The 21808-nt window shown below is 42.7% G+C and overlaps 2 protein-coding genes across 2 annotated transcripts in view; one reads left to right on the forward strand and one right to left on the reverse strand.

The window, feature by feature from the left end:
• The window catches only part of ADORA1 (adenosine A1 receptor), a 49174-nt gene extending 42726 nt beyond the window's left edge, over positions 1-6448 (forward strand). Inside the window, exon 3 of the mRNA XM_074222405.1 lies at positions 4327-6448. Within this exon, the coding sequence (XP_074078506.1) occupies positions 4327-4963 (637 nt within the window). The 3' untranslated portion in view covers positions 4964-6448. The remainder of the gene's footprint in view (positions 1-4326) is intronic.
• Positions 6449-6906: 458 nt separating this feature from the next.
• On the reverse strand, positions 6907-21288 carry LOC141512991 (myosin-binding protein H-like). The gene is made up of 11 exons (XM_074222404.1): positions 21018-21288; positions 19991-20125; positions 19101-19268; positions 13581-13669; positions 12914-13109; positions 12570-12709; positions 11843-12002; positions 9090-9226; positions 8803-8989; positions 8347-8391; positions 6907-7156 (listed from the first exon to the last, which is right to left on the reverse strand). The coding sequence occupies exons 1-10, from the start codon at positions 21226-21228 to the stop codon at positions 8375-8377; spliced, it is 1440 nt and encodes a 479-aa protein (XP_074078505.1). The 5' UTR covers positions 21229-21288; the 3' UTR covers positions 6907-7156; positions 8347-8374.
• Between the last annotated feature and the right edge of the window lie 520 nt (positions 21289-21808).

A 21808-nucleotide genomic window follows, 5' to 3' on the forward strand; every position in this document is an offset into this window, starting at 1 on the left:
TCTTTGAAATTACAAGTATATGCCACCCTACCTAATTTCAACTTCAATTCTTCAGAGACTATAATATTTTAAGACTTGCAGTCATATAATATTATTGGAAGATTGTTTATATAAAAAGATATGGGCCTTTGATTTGGGGGGAAACTTGGGATCATTGCAATAACTGTTTAATTCTCCAAAGGAAATCCAATCCCCTCTCCTATTTACTTTTGGGCCCAAATTTTTGTCCAATTGCAATATCTATCCAAGATAGCTGTTCTGATGGACTATCTCTAAGGATTGTCCATCCAGTTGCATATCATAGTCATTCTTGTTCCAGTTGATTTTTCCTGTGTGGATAGTTGGACTGAACTCATATAATTATGGAACCTATTTAGGACATTCTATAATATTTGAAGGCTCAAAGCAATTTGTATAATTACATCAGCAAACAGGAGTATTTGGAGTACTTCACCATCCATAGGGAATGCAACTTCAATAGGAACTCATTAGATAGCCTCTGTGACAGTGAAAAAACATAGGGGTGGCTAGGTGGCGAAGTGGATAGAGCACCAGCCCCGGAATCAGGAGTACCTGAGTTCAAATCCAGCCTCAGTCACTTAATAATTACCTAGCTGTGTGGCCTTGGGCAAGCCACTTAACTCCATTGCCTTGCAAAAACTAAAAAAACAAAACAAAAACAAACAGTGAAAAAACATCTCTGGTAAGCATGGGTCTTGACTGTTTTATGTTTTGCTAGATATTACTCATTAGAGGGATATCAACATTATCTCTGTTGGTACATCTTTTAGGGAATCTTGTGATATGCTGACATGAATGGGGGAATATCTTGTTGGAAGAGAGCCTTTAATGAAGCATTTTAATCTACAGAACTAAATTCTTTTTTTTATAATCAACCAACAGTGAGCACAATGAGTTTTCAGTCAATTGTGCTTCTATAAAAGTGTGTTCCTTGTTATTAATGAAAGCTTGTTCCATTCTTATGCCACCATCAAGGATGCTCTCAGGATGAATGTAGAGTGTGCTCATACCAGTTTTGTAGAGATAGACATGTCAGTTGGTTGACCTTCTCTCTGTTGCCTTCTTTTGATAAGAGTATATGAAATTCCCTGCCCCCCTATACCTTTGTTATCTTCTTCCCTTGTGGAAACCTTGAGAATTAAATCCTTAGATCCCTCAAAAATTGCACCACCTACAGAACAGATCTTCCCTAGGTTTTATTGTTATTCATTCATTTCACTTGTGACTGATTCTTCATGTACCTATTTGGGATTTTCTTGACAAAGACACTGAGTGGTTTGCCATTTCCTTTTCCAGATCATTTTATAGATGAGGAATTTGAGGCAAAGAGGGTTAAATGACTTGTACAAAGTCACACAGTTAACAAGTATCTGAGTTCAGATTTGAACTCAGGACAATGATTCTTCCTGACTCCAGGCCTAACATTCTATCTACTATGCCACATAATTGCCCATTCTCCAGGTAGAATATGTCTATTTCAGCTACTTTTTATATAGTTTTATTTAATACATTTTATACATATCTATTTTTATTTTTATAAATAAAATATATTTATATTTTGTAAGCACATCTAGGTCTAGGCTGTTAAGAATGCTAATAAAGTTAAGAATGCAACTATCCTTATTGATGAGATTTTGTTATAAAAATCTGTCTAGATATTTTTCATTTTTTCATCTATTTACTGTCCCTGTTTCAATTTATCTCTAAAATCCTTGAGAATTTGCCACGTTGGTTCTCTCAAGAAACTTTTTAGTCAACTTGTTTCCTCCTCCACTGCCTTCTCACTTTTCTTCTCTCAGAAAATGCTTATAATCTAAACCATTTTCCTTGGCTGCTCTATCTCTCTGCTTGCCCTAGAGATATCAAGTGTTTGCTAGCTCTTTTAGTCTCTTAGTTATTGCAATTGATTTACATTAGTTAAACTTGGGAAATGGTTATAATCTTTATTTATGTCAGTTTCTCTACACATTAATCATTTTTTTGTATTCCAGTGATCATTTAAATTGGTTGTCATATATTTTTCCAATTTTTATTCTTTTAGCATTATTTTCATCTTTGCTCTAAGTCAGTATTCTGACTATACATAGTGATTCCCACACTAGTAATGAATCAGATAAAATGTGATCAATTTATTGTTTTGTGACCTTGTCTGGTATTTGTCCCATTCCAACAAATCTGGAATCTTTAATGCATTATTGATAAATAGACTTGAAGCTTCTGTGAAGTCTATAAACCAATTGGTTTCTCATTTCTTATTCCTGAGCTACATTTTTTGGTGGTCTTCCCCTTTGGCTAATTTTGCACTGAAGTCACTGAAGGACAAACTGTATGGTGATTTAATTTAAGACATTTTCTCCAGGTCTTACCATTTTTCTGCCTTCTCATTTTCTGTAACAGGTACTGGTCTTTATAATATTTTTATAAATACCTATTACAACCACTTCAAAAGAAAATGACCACAGAGGGGCGGCTAGGTGGTGCAGTGGATAGAGCACTGGCCCTGGAGTCAGGAGTACCTGAGTTCAAATCTGGCCTCAGACACTTAATAATTACCTAGCCCTGTGGCCTTGGGCAAACCACTTAACCCCATTGCCTTGAAAAAATAAAAATAAAAGAAAATGACCATAGTTCTGAGAAATGATGGGGTTTTTTTTTTTTGCCTCTAAGTATAAGATAGAAATCAATGCTGCCAATTCTTTGATTTGCCATTCAAAGTCATCTTTCTAATACAACTTCTTTTTGTCTTCTGGTTTCATTTATATTGACTTGAAGATGAATACTATTCATTTCCTTTAGCATTATGACCAGCTATCCATCACTGATCAAGGATCTCATGTTTAGAGTGCCAGTGGTCAAGTTCATATTTAGAGATGGTCTAAAAATTGTGCTTCCTCTGGTCCCCTTTTCGGCTCCTGCATAAGCAATTACTGGACCCCAAGGATTCAAATACCAAGTAAAGCCTTTTGGTGTTGAGCCCCTCCTGGCTTGACTAGACCGGTTCCTTGAAAGCATAATCTTTTTCAAAACCTTTCCAGTATGGTAGGAACTTTCAAAGTCTAGCATGTATTGGAGTTGGTCTTTGTAGAGTGTAGTCATACATATTATAAATGGCTGTCTGAATTCAAATCTAGATCTTCTAAGAAGGTCTATGTGAGGAAAGTCAGGGAATATGTTTTTAAAATTTTATTTATTTAAGGCAATGGGGTTAAGTGACTTGTCTGAGGTCACATAGCTAGGCAATTATTAAGTGTCTGAGGATGGATTTGAACTCAGCTACTCCTGACTTCAGGGCCAGTGCTCTATCCACTATGCCACCCTAGCTGACCCAAAAGTCAAGGAATATTAAAGTTAAATGTTAACATCAAAATGACAGCCTCATTTTGAGGAAAATCTAATTTCTTTGGTGTATATTACCAGGGAAAGATGATGCTTGAGGGCACCCAGGCTAGGTTTGGAGGGGCGTTCAAGGAAGGACTTTGAATTTGAGTCAGTTATTCAAGTTGAAGCTGGCTTAACTGCCTTTCTAGGTTATTATTTTTTTTTTTTTGGCAAGGCAAATGGGGTTAAGTGGCTTGCCCAAGGCCACACGGCTAGGTAATTATTAAGTATCTGAGGCCGGATTTGAACTCAGGTACTCCTGACTCCAGGGCCTGTGCTCTATACACTGCACCACCTAGCTGTACCTTAACTGCCTTTCTATCTACTAACTTCTAGCCCGGGGTGGGAGGAATGGGTGTAAGTATAGAGTTCAACAGTTTGTTATTATGCTAGAGAGGTGCTGAACTGGTCCTTTAGGGTCTTGAGATTCTTTCTGAAATGGGATGCTTTTCTAATTTGTTCTCCAGAGGAGAACAGTGAGCTTCTCTGGTCATTTTCTTTTAAAATCTGTTTATAAGAACAAAGAGATTTTAAAAAAATAGTACATTAATCATTTAACTGCCTCAGTCAATATAGACATGGAGCTATCAAACCCTAGCTTTTTTGAAAAATTTTAAATATCAGTTCAGTTTCTCAGTTTTCCATCAACTCTAGACACATAAAGGAGCCAGGCTATTTGGGGGTACAAGGGTAGACTGGATAACTCCTAAGATCTATCCCCAACTTTAAGATTAGAAAAATCTTTCTTTCCCTTGGTGTGAAGAGGCTGAAGTCTACTGAGAATGTGCAAATCTTAGCAAGGGGCAGAGAATGGGAGGGAGGAGGAGTTTCTCTTAGGTTCTGGGGGGAATGGGGTAGGGAAGGGGTCCCCTGGACTTTGACCCAGAGGTGAATGGACCTTCACAATTTTGTCTTCCTTACCCTCAGGTACAAGATGGTGGTGACACCAAGGAGGGCATCAGTGGCCATTGCAGGCTGCTGGCTACTCTCCTTCCTTGTAGGCCTGACACCCATGTTTGGCTGGAATAACCTGGAAAAACTGAAACAGGAGACCAACAGCAGCCTAGGTGATTTGGTAATTAAATGTGAATTTGAGAAGGTCATCAGTATGGAATACATGGTATATTTCAACTTTTTTGTCTGGGTCCTCCCACCTCTGCTGCTCATGGTTCTCATCTACCTGGAGGTCTTCTACCTGATCCGTAAGCAACTCAATAAGAAGGTGTCAGGCTCTTCAGGGGACCCCCAGAAGTACTACGGGAAGGAGCTGAAGATTGCCAAGTCTCTGGCCCTCATCCTCTTCCTGTTTGCCCTTAGCTGGCTGCCCCTACACATACTCAATTGCATCACCCTCTTTTGCCCAGGATGCCAAAAACCCAGCATCCTCATCTACACCGCCATCTTCCTCACTCATGGTAACTCAGCCATGAACCCCATTGTCTACGCCTTCCGCATTCAGAAATTTCGGACCACCTTCCTGCAGATCTGGAACCAGCATTTCCGATGCCGGGCAATGCCTCCATCTGATGATGAGGATCCCCCTGAGGAGAAACTGGATAATTAGACCTGAACTTTCCTATACTCCAACTTTCCTAACTTTATCCACATCACTCTTCATTGGGGTACCATGGTGTCTCTCTTCCACTCTCCTCTGCAAATTCCAATTCTTGTCTACCCATAGTTTCCTTGGAAGTGCCAAGGGAGAAAAACAGAGGAAGGGCCCTGAAGTGGAATCTAGAGCTTTAGACCATCTTCCTGATACCCCCATTCAGTTGGTTATGTGATCTGGGTCACCATGGGGTTATTATTCTCCTTTTACATATTCCTGGGGAGAAAGATAGGGGGATGCCTGTGGAAATGAATGGAATTGGATTCATTTTAAAGAAGGAAGGAGGCAAGATGGACCCTTTTGTTCTGAAGCAAATGAGGGAACCTGGAGGGGTGAAACCCAGGAAGATCTGGACAAGGGAGTTGGTTCCTAGAGCCCCCTTAGATGCTCATGGTGTGGCTTGGAGCAGGATGGGACAGAAGCCAGCTTCTGAGTTAAGGTGGGGTAGTTGGTAAGAAGGAGGGAGACTTCCCTTTCATTCCTTCCTGGTTCTGGAGGGGAAAAGTAGTTAGGGAAAGGCAACTGAGACCCAATATCAGCATCCTGAAATGAGAATATCATATCCTAAGAAATACTGGACAGTGCCCCAGCAGTAAGAACTGGGTCCTAAAACTGTGGGGGCAATTCCCTTCCCCTCCCCTCCATCCCATTCCTTGATAATTCCCAGGACACTGCCAAGAACTAGGACTCAGGTGACTTCTAGGAGAAACAGTGTCTTATGGCCCCTGGGGCAAAGAAGAGATGATGCTGTAACACTCCATCAGGAGGTAGCATTAGTTCTGCTACCTAACCATAAACAGACTCATTGGGGATGAGACCACTCCAGGATCCTTGATTATCTGGGGAGACCAGCTGGGCTCTGTCATCCCATCTTTGGGAAGAAATTGTAACTTTCAGAAGGACTGGAATTCTGGCACTAGGCTGAAGCCCATAGGAGGGGCAAGCCAGGCAGGTGTCATAATTTAAACCATCATGGGAGCTAGATGAGGGAGGAAGAGTTATGTCAATAAATGGAATCCATCTACCAGCATGAAGTGGAGGTGGATGTAGAAAACATAACACCTTCTGTGGATATGCCCTATGCTAACCCATTTGGGGAGTTGCCTTTGGGTACTCTCAAAAGTTGGGTGAGAAGTTTTTATCACCATTTCAAAGGGAAGAGAAAGACCTTCAAAAAGAAGGTGAATAGAGAACTTATAGATGAACTTAAATGATCTCTACCTTGGTTTGTTCTAGGCCTCCAAAGGCATCTTGGGATGAGTTAGTGCCAAGGTGGAGGGAGTTCTACTCTATAATGATAGAGGAGAAGTTTGGATCCTGGCTCTTGATCAGATCCCCATCAATCCACCTCAGCTTTCCTCCATGTGGAATGGGGGGCAGGGAATGGCTTCCAGAGTGGGGAAGAACTGGCCAATAAAGGATTATGAAACCAACAAGATACATTCATAGCACTAGTTGACTCAGGGTGATGGGAACAAGGGAATTAAGACTTAGAAGGGCTGATGTAGCCCATTGGAAGGTGGTGCGGTATTGGGTACTTTGGAGGCATAAGGGGAGGATGAGTGGGAACTTTGGTACATCAGATTAGCTGATGGGGTTTGGAGCTAATAGGAGGTGGGTCACTAAATGATCTGCCTATGTACTAAAAGGGATCCCCAAAGTCCATATTCAAAATAATCACTCCCTTCTCCCCAACCATGGTGTGATTTATCTGAAACATCTTTCAAGCCACACATTTATAGTGACACACCCAGAAACTCCACAGTGACCAATCCACAAACATTCAGAGTTGTGTGTGTGTGTGTGTGTGTGTGTGTGTGTGTGTGTGTGTGTGTGTTGGTGGTAAGGACTCCTGGTGATACATCTAAACAGATCCCTCAGAACCACAGCCTAGAGTACAACAACTGGCACTGACACCCTCAACACCATAGACACTTTTTTATTCAAGGACTCTACCCTGTTGAGTCCCCTGAAGCTGGTCTTTGAAACTCTGGAGAGCCAGCTCCCTCTCCCTGGTGGTCCATTGAGACCAGCTCTCCTGGCTCCATTTTTGAGAGGAGAAAGGAGCTGAATTCCCAGCTGGTGTATTCACAGATAGGGGTCTCTTGGCCTGAAGATCCCAACTTGCCCTGGTGGAAGTTCCAGCATCTAGGAGAGAGAAGATCTCCTTAACCTACAAGAGGCAGAGCTCCTTTTCCAAAGGGGGGGGAACCTATGGTATTCTCCACTCCCTTCTTATCTCAGGGATTGTCCCAAACTTCTGCCCCCAACCCTAAAAGGAAAAACAAGGATAGCCAACCATTTTAAAGAGCATGAAACTGAGGTTCAGAAAAATTGGTGACTTGTCAAATATAAGTTATGAAGTAGATGGAGAAGATTACAAAGAACAAGTGAAAGAGGACCTGGATTCAAATTTTGACTATCACTTTTTCTCTACATGGCCTTGGGCAAGTTTGTTAGCCTAAATCTAACTTACAAAAGTCTAACTGGGTGACTTAGAGATGGGCCTAGAGTTTGGAAGACTTGTCTTCATGAGTTCAAATGTAGCCTCAGTCTCTTATTAGTTTTGTGACCTTGGGCAAGTCACTTCAGTTTCCTCTACTATATCTTTGGTGGCAAACCACCCCAGTATTTGTGTCAAGAAAATCCCAAATGTTGTCAAGAAGAACTGTACACAACTGAAAAATGACTCAACAACAGCAAAAAGTCCCTACTAAAAATGAGAGGGCATATAGGAATGGATTAGAATGCTCCCCCAAGGTCCCCTTTCCAATGCAAAATAACAATAAAAATTAGTGGTAGAGTTGAGACCAGAGTTCAGATATCTTCAGCCTTCAGTGTCATATTCTTTCCATTTCCAAAACAAGGCTATCTCCCTTGTACTGGAACCCCTCCTTGTACCACCACAATCATATTAGGAAGCATTTATGCAGATTTTTAAGGTTTGCAAAGCATTTTACCAATATTCTCTCATTTGACCTTCCCAACAACTTTGAGAGGTAGATGAAGAAACCGAAGCAAACAGAGATGAAGTGACTTGCCTAGAGTCTCACAGCTAGTAAATATCTGAAGTTGTATTTGAACTTGGGCCTTCCTGAATCCAAGTCCAATACTCTGTCCACTGTTCCTCTATCTCTTTCTGGAGCAACCTCAGCTGGTCCTCCCTTCAAACTCTGTCTGGCTATACCCATGACTAAAGATTCCCCATTTTCCTTAGTGATAAAACCTCCCTGTCTTCCTTTTCTCCCATGCCCCAATCCTGCTGATCATAGTATTTCTCTATCCCTCAGCATTCCTGAGTCCATCACCTTATTAAAAGCCCCTAGATCATAACTTACCTTTTCAGTCTGAAACTCTCGGTATTCTTCAGTGTGTGGCAGAAACTGTAAGAGATTCCCCCTGTCAGAGGTCTGTGGGGAAGGAGAAACCCTCCTCCCAGCTGTGTCAGCATCTTGAGTTTCTGGATGCCAGAAAGAGACCATCTCCCTCCTCCTCCTCCTGGGCTTGTCCATTGTCTCCAGAATAGGAAGGGGGGCCCACAACCTCACACTGACACTTGACCCTCATATCCAATGTTTTTCCCATTTGTCAAATAACTTTAAGATCTGACCTGTATGTCTCCCACTGCCATCCCTTCTTGGGCTAGTTTTCCTCCAAGGATGTTCTAAAAATCTACCTAGCTCGATTCAGTTCGAAAGTGATGGAGTAGGACTAAAAAAAGTTTGCTTTAGCATTAATCTCTGCAATGGGGGTCTGCTCCCACCCCCCACATCTTTCCTCACTGAATCCTTCACCTTTCACATCCAGCCGACAGTCCACAGATGCCTCGCCCAGGGCATTGATGGCTTTGCAGGTGTAAACACCTGCATCAAAAGGACTGGGCTTCCGGATCTCCAGGGAGCAGACGCCTTGTTCACTGAGGGCCCGGTATTTGGGGTTGCCTTGGATGTCCATCTTGTTTTTCATCCAGATGATCTTGGGCTGGAGAAGGAAGAGTATAAGGAATATGGGTGGGGGAGCTGGAGAAATGTGCCTTTCCCCTTCCTCACTAAACCATTCCCTTCCCATCTGAGCATCTCACCTTGGGGGTTGCTCGAACAGAACAGAACAGCTGGGTGCTATAACCAGGGGTGGTCGTGTGGTCTGCCAGGGGATGGGTAAACTTGGGGGCTTCTGAGAAGTCTCTTTCTGGGATGCCTTCTTTCTTGCTAACAGTATCTGAGAAGGGGAGATGGGAATAGAGTGAAGCAAGGGTCCAAAACTCCAGGAAGCTGCAGTCATTGGGAAAGAAGCCTCTTTACTCCCCTCACCACCTTGGAGTAACAGCACTCCCAACATATATTCTGTAAAATTGAAGATACTTTCATATGTATGACCTCAATGCAAGCTTACAATGATACTATTGAAAATAGGTAGGGTTAAAAAAAAAGAAAACGGGTAAGGTAAAGTTTATTATCCCTGCATTGCATATGGGGAAGTTGAGGCCTGCAGAATGTCAAGTAAGTGACTTGTCTGGTGAGTATTTAGGGACTGGACAAGGTTCCCAGGTCAGAATTCTTCAAGAATTGGGTTGAAGGGGAAGGAGGGAAAAATGAATGAAGGGGGAAAGAGGAAGAAGTTCATGAAATCTGTCTCCCTAGAGTGCTGAGACAGGGTCCCCAGCTCCTGGCACCCTTGGGAGGCAGGGTGTGAGTAGCTTATAGGAACTTAGATATAGGGAGACAGACAAAGGAAAGCAGAGAATGAAGATAAAATAGAAATAAACTCATGGAGCAATCTATTGTACATATATAAACTACTCTGGGTGATCCGAGAGAACATTGATTTTTCTTTTGGCAAGATAATCATTTTCCTTATTCTGTTCTGCTTGGGTGATATCACAGCCAGTCTGCCTTCCTTGAGCCTCCCCTTTTGAGGGTTAGTGGGGCAAGGCAGGGTAAGAAGGCAGTCATTCTGGGGATCAGGCAGGTATGTGACCAGAGATGATCATACTGCTGAGTTTTGACAAAAAACAGAACTAAATGAATGCACTGTAGTGCTGTTGGTCAGGAAATCAGAATTGAGGCTTGACTCTGCTGAGTGGTTATCTCTCTTAAGTCTCAGTTTCCTCCTCTGTAAAATGAAGACGTTTTCATTAGATAATTTCTAAGATCCTATTAGTTCTAACATTCTGTCATTCTAAACAGTTCCCTCTACTACTTAGTTATATGACCTTGGGCCAGTTAACCCCCTTTCTCAAGCCTCTTTCATCAGCAAAATGAGGGGTGTGAAAAACATGATCCCTGAGGTCCCTCCAACTGTAAATCCTAAAATTCTCTGAAGGTGACACATTCCAATCATGGAAATGCTTCCCTCATTAGAAACTGCTTTCAGAACCCACTGACAAGCCTCAACATAGTTTGAACCCCAAGCTAATTGAGCTCCAATTGATGTTTAACTACTTTCAAAAAACTACCCTTAATATTCAATGATCTGCCAACACTGAGGGTATTTCTTTAAAAAATGCTTCTCTAGCCACCTTGGGTTAAAGAGAAGACCCTGAAATGCTTGGAGATATCTTTCTCTGAAATAAGTATTTGGCCTACGAAGGGGACAATATGCATTTGGACATATAATTAAATTCAACAAACTTTTGTTAAGCCCCCACCGTCTGCAAACACTGTACTACAAATGAAAGATATAAAGATATGACTAAGACCTGACTCTCAAGGAACATAAATCCTAATGGATATGGAAAAAAACAGTCCACAAATAGCCATGAGAAGATAGATTTCATAAGATAAGTGCTGAGAAGAAAAATCCAGGCAAATGTTATTTTAAACCTGAGTGAGGCCAGATCACTTTCACTGGGGGGGGGGGGGTAGGAAGAGGCAAGGAAGGCTTCACCTAGGAAGTGCCATCTGTCTTGGAGTGGAAAGAACCTCAACTGATAGAGATGGGAGTAGGGACTAGGAGGAGCAGGTGAGAGGGCAATTTGTTCTGGACATGGAGAATTGTTTTGAGCAAAGATATGGAAATGAGAGAGGGCAGAATGAGAACATTAAATGAGAGCTATAGACAGAGAAAGTCCAGTGGCTGGACTATTAACAGCATAATAGTACTCTAGACATGAAGTGGGGAAGAGCAGGTGGCACAGTGAATAGAGTTCTGAACTTGAATCAGGAAGACCCACATTCAAAACCTGCCTCAGATACACTCAGCTATGTGACTCTGGGCAAGTTATTTCACCTCCAGTTTGCCTCAGATTCTTCATCTGTAAAATAACGATGATAAAAATAATATTCACGGGATTTTTGTGAGAGGCAAATGAGATGAGATGGATAGTGCTTTGTAAACCTTGAAATGTTTTATAAATTTTCACTATTATTAGTGGCAGTAATAGTATGAAATGAGGTTGGGCAGGTGGATTGAGATCAGATTGTGGAAAGTCAGTCAGAAATTTATCTGTAATTTCGAGGCTGTGAGAAGCTTTTGAATGTTACCAAGTAGAAAGAATAACCAGCCTCAGAATTTTAAAATAAAAATTGTGTGTGTGTGTGTGTAATAGAAGGGGAAAAGAATGAGCAGAATGAGAAGACAAAAATGAAGAGAAAGAGAGAGAGAGAGAGAGAAGAAAGAGAAAAGGAGAGGAGAAAAGAAAAAAAGGAGAAAAAAGAAAAGAGAAAAATCAAGGAGTAAATGTGAGAAGAGGAGAGAGAGAGAAAAGAGGAGCAGAGAAGAGAAAGTATAGAGGAGTGAATTTGAGAGGCTCAGCTTGATTGGGACCCTCAGATGTTCTCCCTTCCAGGACCCTGGGAACCTAGGAACCTAGGGAACCTGGAAACCTAGACTCACCTGCCTTCTGGATGTGAGCTAGCTGGGCAGTGACAGGAGCTGTTTCACTCAGGCCACATTGGTTTTCTGAGAAGACCCGGAAGAAGTAAGAATTGCCAATGATGAGGTCAGACACTGTACAGCTTGTCCGGTGGCATCGCTCGAAGACTGTAAACCATTGCTATAGGGACCCCAGCACCAAGTCACTCAGATACCCTGCCCTCTTCTCCTCTGCTCACTGATCCCAACCCATCCATTGAAATCTGAGCCATTTATGCCAGTATTAGTCCTACCTGAGTTGGGTAGAAGGGAGAGGTCCCAAAGGGTAGGAGGATGAGAATAGGTGACAAGAATCCCAGGTTTTTCCTTCCCATCTTAGACCTCCATAATGTTCAGACATACCCCCCCCCCCCAATCAGTCCCTCCACCCCACACTCCAGAAATTAATTTGAGATAATAACATTTGCATTTACATAGTGCCTTAAGCCTTACAACCAGTTATCCTCATAATAACACTAGAAATTTGGAAGCACAAGCATATATTTCCATTTTACAGATGAGGAAATTGAAGCAGATGGAAACTGTCTTGCCTGTGATCCTACAGGGAGTAATCCCCTGGAATTTATCCCCAAACCTCTCTATTTATGTTCAAACTTCTTCCTATTATGACATGCTATCATCCTCCCCCTGTGGTCCTCTGAAGGGAGCCCCCAAGACCCCTCCAACCCTGCCATCACTCTTAACTCACCCTTGTCTTCTGATCTGCTTTTTGGACTGTGTAGCCCAGTAATTCTGTGTTGCCAGTGTCCCCTGGGGGTGTCCACTCCAGAGCAGCATTGAAGCCCCACACATCCAACAACTTGATGCTTTGGGGGGGTCCAGGTTTCTCTGAAAGACGAGGCAGTATTTGGGACCACCACCCTCTCCATGGTTGTAAATCCCTACCATCGCACCCATTTTCCTTGGCTCACAAGCCCAGAGTGGCAAAGTGTCTGTTGCTTTCCCCAGGACTGGTCTGACCCCTCTCTGTACTACAGACCCAAGGGTTCCCCCAGGATGGCTTTGTTTCTCTCCTTTCTCCCTTAGTCATACCGATCACCAAGATGTCAATCGTAGCTTTGGCCTCTAGACCTTCCAGTTGAACACTCATCTCGTAATGACCTGAATCAACCCTCTGGGCTGAGCGAATGAAGAGGATGGAATCTTGTTCCCCATTCCGCACATTCACACGTTGTGTGTCCAGGGCATTGCCATTATGAGTCCAGGTGACCTGAGGCTTGGGCTTCCCCTGGGTGGGGTAGAGGAAAGGGAAGAAAAGCAGAAAAGATGATTATATTTCTATTATAAAAATTATATAAATTTCTTAGTGATCCCAGTTAACTTTTATGCTTCTGATTTTCCTGGCGGGGAAGCTGTGTCTGTGGTTAACAAGACCTGGAGGCTCCTTCCCATGCTTTCAGCAATCTTGATGAGAGATAGCTGTCACACTAGGCAGAGAACAATGGGTTTGAATATTGGATTTTCCTGGCCAACAAATGAGCAAGAAGACTATGATCTGGGGCTGGCTTTATGAGACCCCACTGAATGAAAGAAGTCCTTCTCTTTGGGGACAATGTATTAGATCACAGGATCACGAATCTAGAGCTATTGGGGAACTAAGAAATCATTTTACATCTTAGAGATGATGATATTGAGGTTTAAGACATAAAAGGTCAGGATCTCAACCTCTCTCCCCTCCCCCAGGGAAAGGCATACTCACTTGGAAAGGGATCTGGAGATTAATGACCTCTCCAACCTTGCGAATGTAGGTCTGGCGCAGATATCGGGGGACTCGGATCTTGGGGGCCTCTGAATCAGAAAGAGAACAATGGGCCCAGCCATCAGCTCCCTTGAGAAGGAAGTTGGGAGTCTTAGGGTGGTGAAGGGAGAAAATTTGGGACAAAGAATCTGATTTGACTCTCTCTCTCTGCCTGCCTCCCTGTCTCATTCTCTATGTTTCTCTCTGTCTCTTTCTCTATCTTTCTGCCTCTCTCTGTGTTTCTCCCTGTCTCTCTTGCTTCTGTTTCTCTGTCTCCCTTTTGTCTCATTCTGGGACCCTACTAACTTCTTGGGATTCCAGCATTGTACTTCTTGGATAGAGAGGACAATGTCTCATATCCTAGGGTGTTCTTGGAGATCCCAGGGAAGAGCATGGCAGAGCGGGTTGGGGGGGGCAGAGTGAGTGGCATGACTCCCTGCTCTCCTGGGGAACCCCAGCACATGATGCCTGAGAGTGTTAAATAAACATCCCTGGCATTCTCTTGGCAATTCTAGCTACGTCAGATGAGGATTTGCCCTGGGCTCCAATTCCTTCCCTGCCTCACCCTGGTAAAAACCAGGCTCTGCACCTGTTCACCTGATGGCCCCAGATTTTCTGAGGAAGGGAGGAAATAAATCTTCCTCCTCACTCCAGAACCCCATATTTCCCCTTTGGAAAGTTCACATGCACCTGTCAGAGATTATTTTGTTCTAGGCTCCATTATCCCTAATTCAATCAACACTATCTCTTCTTTTCTAAGTATGGTGGGAGGGAAGGAGACAGTCCATTCCATTTCTGTTAACTTCATAGTTAGGGAGCCTAAAACCTCACTTTAATCTCTCCAAGATGAAGTCAGAAAACTTTTGGTTCCCTTATGGATTCCTTGGGAGATGGGGGAGAGTACCCATATTCTTGGGGCATACATGGAAAGAAGAAACATGTAGCAGGGGAAAACCTCATGGTAAGGCATGAAACCCCTATCTTGGAGTCAAGGTTAGGGAAGAGGAAGAACTGTCTGATTCCTCAAGCCCCCTTAGTATGGAAAGGTCCTATTCCATAGGTATCCAGGTCCTCTGTAGAGCTATGATGAGAGCTACACCTGACTCATCCCCCAAAGAAGATCTGGTTCCTCCAGTGATGGACATTACCAGGCTCCTCACATCCCTTTTCTCAGAGTCTCTCCTCTCTTAGACAAGTCTGTATCCTGTTTTGGTGATAAACTCTGAGGAGACTGTAATGGTGGCAATGAGAGATCATCTCTGGAAGAGTCCTTAGAGATCAGCAAATAACAGAATCAAAAAGTGAACAATTTCAAGCTGAAGGAGACCTTAGAGACCACTTAGTCCAACCCCTTCTTCATATAGATGAGGAAACTGAAACCCAGGGAAAGTACATGAACTTCCCAAAATCCCACAGTGGAAGAACTAGGATTCTAACTCATTTCCTCAAACTATTAAATTCAGTGCTCTTTCTGCTAGATCAAACTTTTTGTAAATGAGAAAATGGAGGTAGAGAGATGAAATGATTTATCCATGGTCACCCAGAGGGCAATAATGGCAATGAGGTGGTTCAACACAGATCTTTAAATCCTGCCTTAAACACTTATTGTGTGACCTGGGGCAAATAATAAACCTCTTTCTGCCTTGGTATCCTTATCTGTAAAATGGTGATAATAATAATGATAACACATAATAAGGTCTCTCTCTCTTTCTCTCTCTCTCTCTCTCTCTATATATATATCCGTATATATATATATATATATATATATATATATATATATATATGTCTTTCTCCCTCTATAAGAGAGAAAGAGACAGAGACAGAGATAAGAGAGAGATAAAAGAGAAGGGAACTGGGGAGATCTGCAAACAAAGTAGAAGTAGCAATAGAATTAGTAGTAGCACTAGCAGCAGTAGAAGTAGTAGTAGTAGTAGTAGTAGTAGTGGCAGCTGGGTTCAAATCCAGCCTCAGACACTTAATTACCTAGCTGTGTGGCCTTGGGCAAGCCACAACCCCATTGCCTTGCAAAAAAAAATCTAAAAAAAAAATAAAAGAAGTAGTAGTAGTGGTGATGGCATGAAAGTAGTAGTAGCAGTAGTAGTGGCAATAGCAATAGTGGTAATGGTGGTAGTAGTAGGAAGAGGAGTAGTAATATTAGTAGCGGTGGTAGTAGAACCAGTACTTGAATCCAAGTCCTCTGACTCCATTCCCTGTAATTTTTCTATGGAAGAGACCTTTGAAAATATCTAATTAGAGGGTCATTGGGTGATGAATTGATATCTTTCTTTCCATCATGGCAGTGTTGAGAAGAGAGACCCCAGTATCTGAGGACAGGAAGGAGGGGTAGGGACACTCTGTCTGTCCTGGTATTAAATATCAGGCATCTGCTGGTCCAGGATGCCATTCCTTTTTGGAACAGAGGAATGATTTTGAAGCAGCTGAAGTGGGGAAAGGAATGCTTGGCAGGTCCAGGTGACAGTAGGGAAGGACAGCTGAGCAGTTGAGGTCCTTGGACAACAGGGCCTCTCCCCTCCATTCCTTTGGGAGGGCCTTGGTTATTCATACTTTCTCCCTGCCCCCATCCTTTCCATTTTCTCTCCAGGAAATTCCTTCCTCCTTTTACTCCAGAGGAATTTTAATGAAGTGGAGTGTCAGCAATGTCTGGCTTGTTTGATGGTGTTATCCTGTTTCTTACACAAGGGCCTGGACTCCCAATAGGGGCTGCCTCAGCTTAGTACTTTTGCCAGGGAATAGGGAGTCTTGCCCTATCTTATCAGGTGCATCATAGTCTGTTTTGGGGATAAAGCCCTGCTCTAGGGACTTGGGCTAAAAATGGCCCTAGGCTAACTGTTTGGAACTTTGATATTTTCTTATTTTCCAAAATCCAGATATAGGGCACCAAAGAATCATTTCCCCTCACAAACTAGGGATTCTCTCTGCTTCATTATGTGTTAGGGGTACAAAGAATAGATTCTCTAGGATTGGAAGGACCTGGGGAGAACATCCCCCCCATTCTTAGCCTTTGGAGGGGTCAAATCTCCCCAGGTTTAAATGATGGAAATTTGGGGGGTTTCAAGAAACACCAGGGAAGACAACTTGGAAGAAAGGTATAATGAGAAGAGTACCAGACTGAACCAAGAATCAGGAGACCTGGATTCGAGTCTTGCCTGTGGGACATGGGACAAGTCACTTTACTTTTCTGGCTGGGCTTCAATGTCCTCACCTGTCAATGATGGCATAGAAGCAAATGAATCTCTCAGAACCTTTATCAGGATAAGATTCTGTTATCCTAAGACACTTAAACTACTTTTTCTGTAGACTTTGAAAACTAGTCCAACTTATTCCTAAAGATTCCAGTTGGAATAGTTCTGGAGCCTACTTCTTTGTGAATGGGCCTTGTCACTTCATTAGGTAGGATGTATGGGAAACCAGGAAGAATTGAGTTTAAATTTAGCCTTAGTTGTGTGACCTGAGTGTCACTTAATTTCTCTGTGCCTCAGTTTCCTTATCTATAAAATAAAAGTATTGAACACAATGGTCTCTGAGATCTCTTCCATTTCTAAATATATAATCTTGAATCTCAGTTTCTCGATCTCCATAATAAGGAATTTTGGCTAAATGGTCCTTTGGCTTTAAATTCTATGAGCCCAAGCCCTTCTTTCTGTCACAGAGTCCCCTTTATTTCATCCTTAGAGGGCCCGTTTACAGTTTTGTATCTTTGCCTGAATTGTCTCAAAGACCCAAGGGGACCCTTCTGCTTATTTAATGGGAGAGGAGGAGAGAAATAACCAGTGTGGCAAGGGGAAGAAGGAAGGAGAAGACACAGACCTCAGGACACCTGCTTCTTCATGTCTTTCTCCACCCTGGGGCCACAAATGATCCCTAGGGAGCTCATATCAGACCAAGTGACTCATTGCCATCAGGATTCTGAAACCTGATCAGCCCTTCCAAGGCGGTAACTAATAGGAATGAGGCTAATGCACCCTGCAAATAGAAATATTAGTAACAGGGACAGGATGGTTGAGTTCCAAGGTCTTTAGTCTGTCTCTCTTTCTCCTCTTTTCCCCCCAGATTTGTTCTTTTTCTAGAATCCTAGGATTTAAAAATGAGATGTGTTCAGACAAGTCAACAACATTTACAGATCATTTACAGATTAGAAAACTGAGGCCCAATGAACTGAACTAGTTTGGCCAAACACACAAGTAATAAGGAGCATACCTTGGATGTAAAACCCATCTGATTCTGAATCCTTTGCTTTTTCCTATATTCCCTAATACCTTCTCCCAATCTCCCTAATTCTGATTCCTCATTATGGGTCATATAGCCAGCCTATGGCCTGATCCTATGAGCTCCCTCTTCAATTAGCTCTCCTAGGTCTAAGCCATCCTTCACTTGGTCTCTGATGAGATTTTCCTAAAACACAGGTCTGACTATGTCACCACACCTCCTCAATAAACTCCAGTGGTTCTCTATTGCCTCCAGGATCAAATACAAAATGCTGTTTGCCTTCCAAGCCCTTCATAACCTGACCCCTCTCCTACCTTTCCAGTCTTCTCAATACCTTCCTCCCCAACAGTAACACTGGTCTCCAGGTCATTCACAAACAAGATCCTTCATCTCTCTGTTCTGAGCATTTTCTTTGGCTGTTCCCCAAGCCCTACAATATTCACCCTTCTCATCTCCATCTCTAGGCTTCTTTTAAATCCAATTAAAATTGAATCTTTTGCATAAAGTCTTAATTCTGGTGATTTTCCCTCTGCTAATGTTTTTCTTTTTAATCTCCAATATAACTTATTGCACATATTTGTTTACTTATTCTGTCTGACATTTGACTATCTTTTGCCTCTTTTTATATACTCAATTCTTAGCAGAGTGTCTAATTGTTTGACTGGCTTTAGAAGAATTTGGGACAGAACAATGCGTCTTTGGAGGGCAAGAATGTTTCTGTGGCAATAGAGTTGAGATTAGCTATACCAGGGACCCTTGAGTCTGAGGGACAAGAGATCCTAAAACAAATGCCTAGGTAGCAGCATGTTGTCCTAGAAAGCATTATGAATCTGAAATTAGAGGTTCAAATCCTATTTTGGTTACTTATGTCCATGGGAAAATCATTTATTTTCTTTGACTCCAACCTTCCTCCTTCGTGAGATGAGGGAATGGACAAAATGAGCTCTTAAGATTCTTTCTGGTTCTAATTCTAAAGATCTCTTTTAGCCTTCCCTGAAGGACACTTCCCTTTTGGTATCCTTTGCCTCTTGACAGGGCAATGGTCCAGACTGAGAGATTTTTGCCACTTGAAGGGTCTAAGGTTTTTCTACTTTGGAGACATGGTTGATCAAGACTTCAGTTTAAGGAGACTGATTCATCCCAAGTCTTCCTTCCCTTTCCGAGACCTCAAGGTCCTTCTGCCTCCCTCATGGCTCTAGGAGCAATGGATATGGGGAGGTGGCTGGAAGATGAAGAGGTGGAGTGATACTTTACCAATGAACTCCTTGATATGGACAGGCTGGTCCAAGACAGCAGCAGGGCCAGCTCCCACCAAACTCACGGCAGATACTCGAAAAAAGAGCTTGCTTCCTATAGCCAGGTTTCGCAGGGTATGTTGGGTCACCATCATGGGTTGTGCATTCACTGGTACCCACTCTGAGGCTAGGGAACAATGGGAGAAATCAAGTGAGAACCTTGCTGTGTGAGTTTGGTGAAACTACCCTTTCTCTCTCTCTGAACCTGTTAACTCCATTTTTCCCCTCCCCAATGTCCAAGACACCCTGTATTTCAAGTCCCTTCTAGCTCACTGCTTCTTCCTGAGAACTTAGGCAGAGACAGAGTTGCTGGGAACCAGAGAGGACATGCAAGATGTGAAAAATTACCCAGCAAAGCAGAAGCAGAGAACAGAACCTCATTAATTCTATGAGGATGAAAGGACAGAGGTTGAAAACCACAGCTAGAATTGCTTTCTTTATTTTTCATTTTAGATTCTCAGAGAATCTTGGAGGGTTGGGGGAGGTGGGAAACCTTTCTGTAGTCATCTCATTGATTTCTCTGTTTTTAATCTAATTCATCAGACTTTTATTAAGATTTTAATATATGCCAGACTCTATGGTAGGTGCTTAACATTACAAGATGACAAATCACATAGACCGTGCTTTCAAAGAGCTTATCAATCTGTTCTGGAGATGGGTAATACCTTCTCCCAGATAAATATGTGGAATAGGGAGAAGTAATAGTGGGTGTCTGGAAGTCCTTCAGAAATGGAGATCCCTCTGCTTTCCCTTGGGTACCCCTACTGAAACTAAGCTAGGTATAATCTGAAGGCTTTGATGATTTCTTGACTGGCTCTTAGGTCTTCTACCTAAGTCTGGGCTACTCACCTCCCTCTGGACAATATTCCAGCACGTAACCTTTTATCCCCTGTCGTCCGAGGTTTTCTGGAGGTTCCCAACTCACAGTCACTGAGCTGTCAGTGACATCTTCCACTGTCAGTAGCAATGGGCAACTGGGGAGATCTATAGGAAGAAGTCTTGAGATTAGTGAGGTCAGGGCTCAACCATCTCCTCCCTTCCCTTACCATAAAAATGATGATGATGATGATGATGATGATATTGTTTTTTGGACAGGACTTGTGATCTTATCAGTGTAGAGGAGAACCTTCCCCTATCAATGCAGATGAACACTGGTTCTGCAACTTGGAGGCTTGAAAATAATAGTGATAATGATAAAAATTTCATTTATAGAGTGCTTTGAGGTTTGCAAAGAACTTTACAGATATTATGTCATTTGATTTGAAAGGAGGCAGGTTCTATTGATCCCCATTTTACACATGAGGAAATTAAGGCAGAATTATTATCATTAAGTGAATTGCCCAGAATCATGTAGTAGCATTTAAACTTATGTTTTCAAGACCAGTCCTTTATCTACCCCACACTTAGATGTTATGTGACTTCTTCAGGGTCACAAAACCAGGATATGTTAGTGATAGAGTTTGAATCCAAGTTTTCCAGACCCTGAGGACCAACTCCACAATCACTCTTTCATGCCAGTGACAATAGACACTTAAACAGTATTTTAAGGTTTGCAGAGTACTTTATATACACTAATATACAACAATTATACAGTACAGCTATGTGGTAGGGACTATAGAAATGATTATATCCAAAATACAGATGATAAACTGAAGTTTGGAGTAATTAAAGGCTTGCTTATGGAAACACAGCTAGAGAGCATTGAAGATGGGATTCAAACCCAGGTTTTTCCGAGACCAAATTCAGTGTTCTTTCTATTCCATGCCAATACCCAATAATAACGCAACTTTTATGATATTTAACAAAGCATTCTCTTTCTTATACTATCTGCCTCCCACCTCCACCTCTCTCTATCCTCATTCCCTATTCTCTTCACCTTCACTTGCAGGTGGGGGCTTGGAGGCAGCAGGGGGTCCTGGGCGAGGCTCCTCTGAAGCTGGTTCTTTGGGCTCCTTCACTGTCTCTTCCCTTGTGGATTCTGGAACTGCTTCTGCCTTGCTTGGTTCTGGGGTGAGCTCCTTGACATGTTCTGAAACCTCTTCCTCTGGCTTGCAGATTGGGGTTTCAGCTTCTGCTTCTCCAGGCATCCTTAGGTTGGATTTGGGCTCTGAATTCAGGGTGATCTAGGCAGGTAGATGTCTCTGGGGCTCCTGGGGGACAGACACGATGCTGAACTGTGGGCTTATATAGTCAGTAGCCACCCCGCCTCCCAACCAAACTATTCCCAGCTGTGGGGTCAGGTCAAGCTGGGGGAATGAAGGGGGGGGAGAGTAGGGAGAAGGCCAAGGCAGTTGCGGCCAGGAATAGCTCTAGGAGGAGGGGCCTTGAGAGCCCCCTGAGGAGTCGACTTCTCTGTCACCCCTGGATCCTTTTATTTCTCTAGTGCTCCATCTAGTCTGATGGGTACCCAAGAGGTAAGGAGGGCACCTGCTGAAGACAGGAAGGGTCAAGGGACAGGAAAGGAAGGGGAACCTTTCACCTGGAAAATGACTCTAGATCAGATTTCATTAGCTCAGTTTCCATGTGCTCCCAGGGACTTCTCTAACTGAGTGACCAGGTGTCCAAATGTTCTGATAATGTATGCCTAACTTCTCTCCCTGGAGTATTTTCCTTCAGCATCCTACCCAAAGGTCTCACTGTCTCTCTCTCTGGACATGTTGTTTTTCA

Source organism: Macrotis lagotis, chromosome 2, assembly GCF_037893015.1.
Source record: "Macrotis lagotis isolate mMagLag1 chromosome 2, bilby.v1.9.chrom.fasta, whole genome shotgun sequence".
Taxonomy (NCBI): domain Eukaryota; kingdom Metazoa; phylum Chordata; class Mammalia; order Peramelemorphia; family Peramelidae; genus Macrotis; species Macrotis lagotis.

Bases quoted from the DNA above. Each gene is read 5' to 3' on its own strand.
- LOC141512991 (XM_074222404.1), bottom strand. From the start codon at position 21,228: ATGCCTGGAGAAGCAGAAGCTGAAACCCCAATCTGCAAGCCAGAGGAA. The intron at 12,710-12,913 runs GTATGACTAAGG...CTCGTCTTTCAG, and splicing joins GATTGACATCTTGGTGATCG to AGAAACCTGGACCCCCCCAA. The intron at 8,990-9,089 runs GTGAGATGCTCA...TTCCTTCTCCAG, and splicing joins CTGTTCGAGCAACCCCCAAG to CCCAAGATCATCTGGATGAA.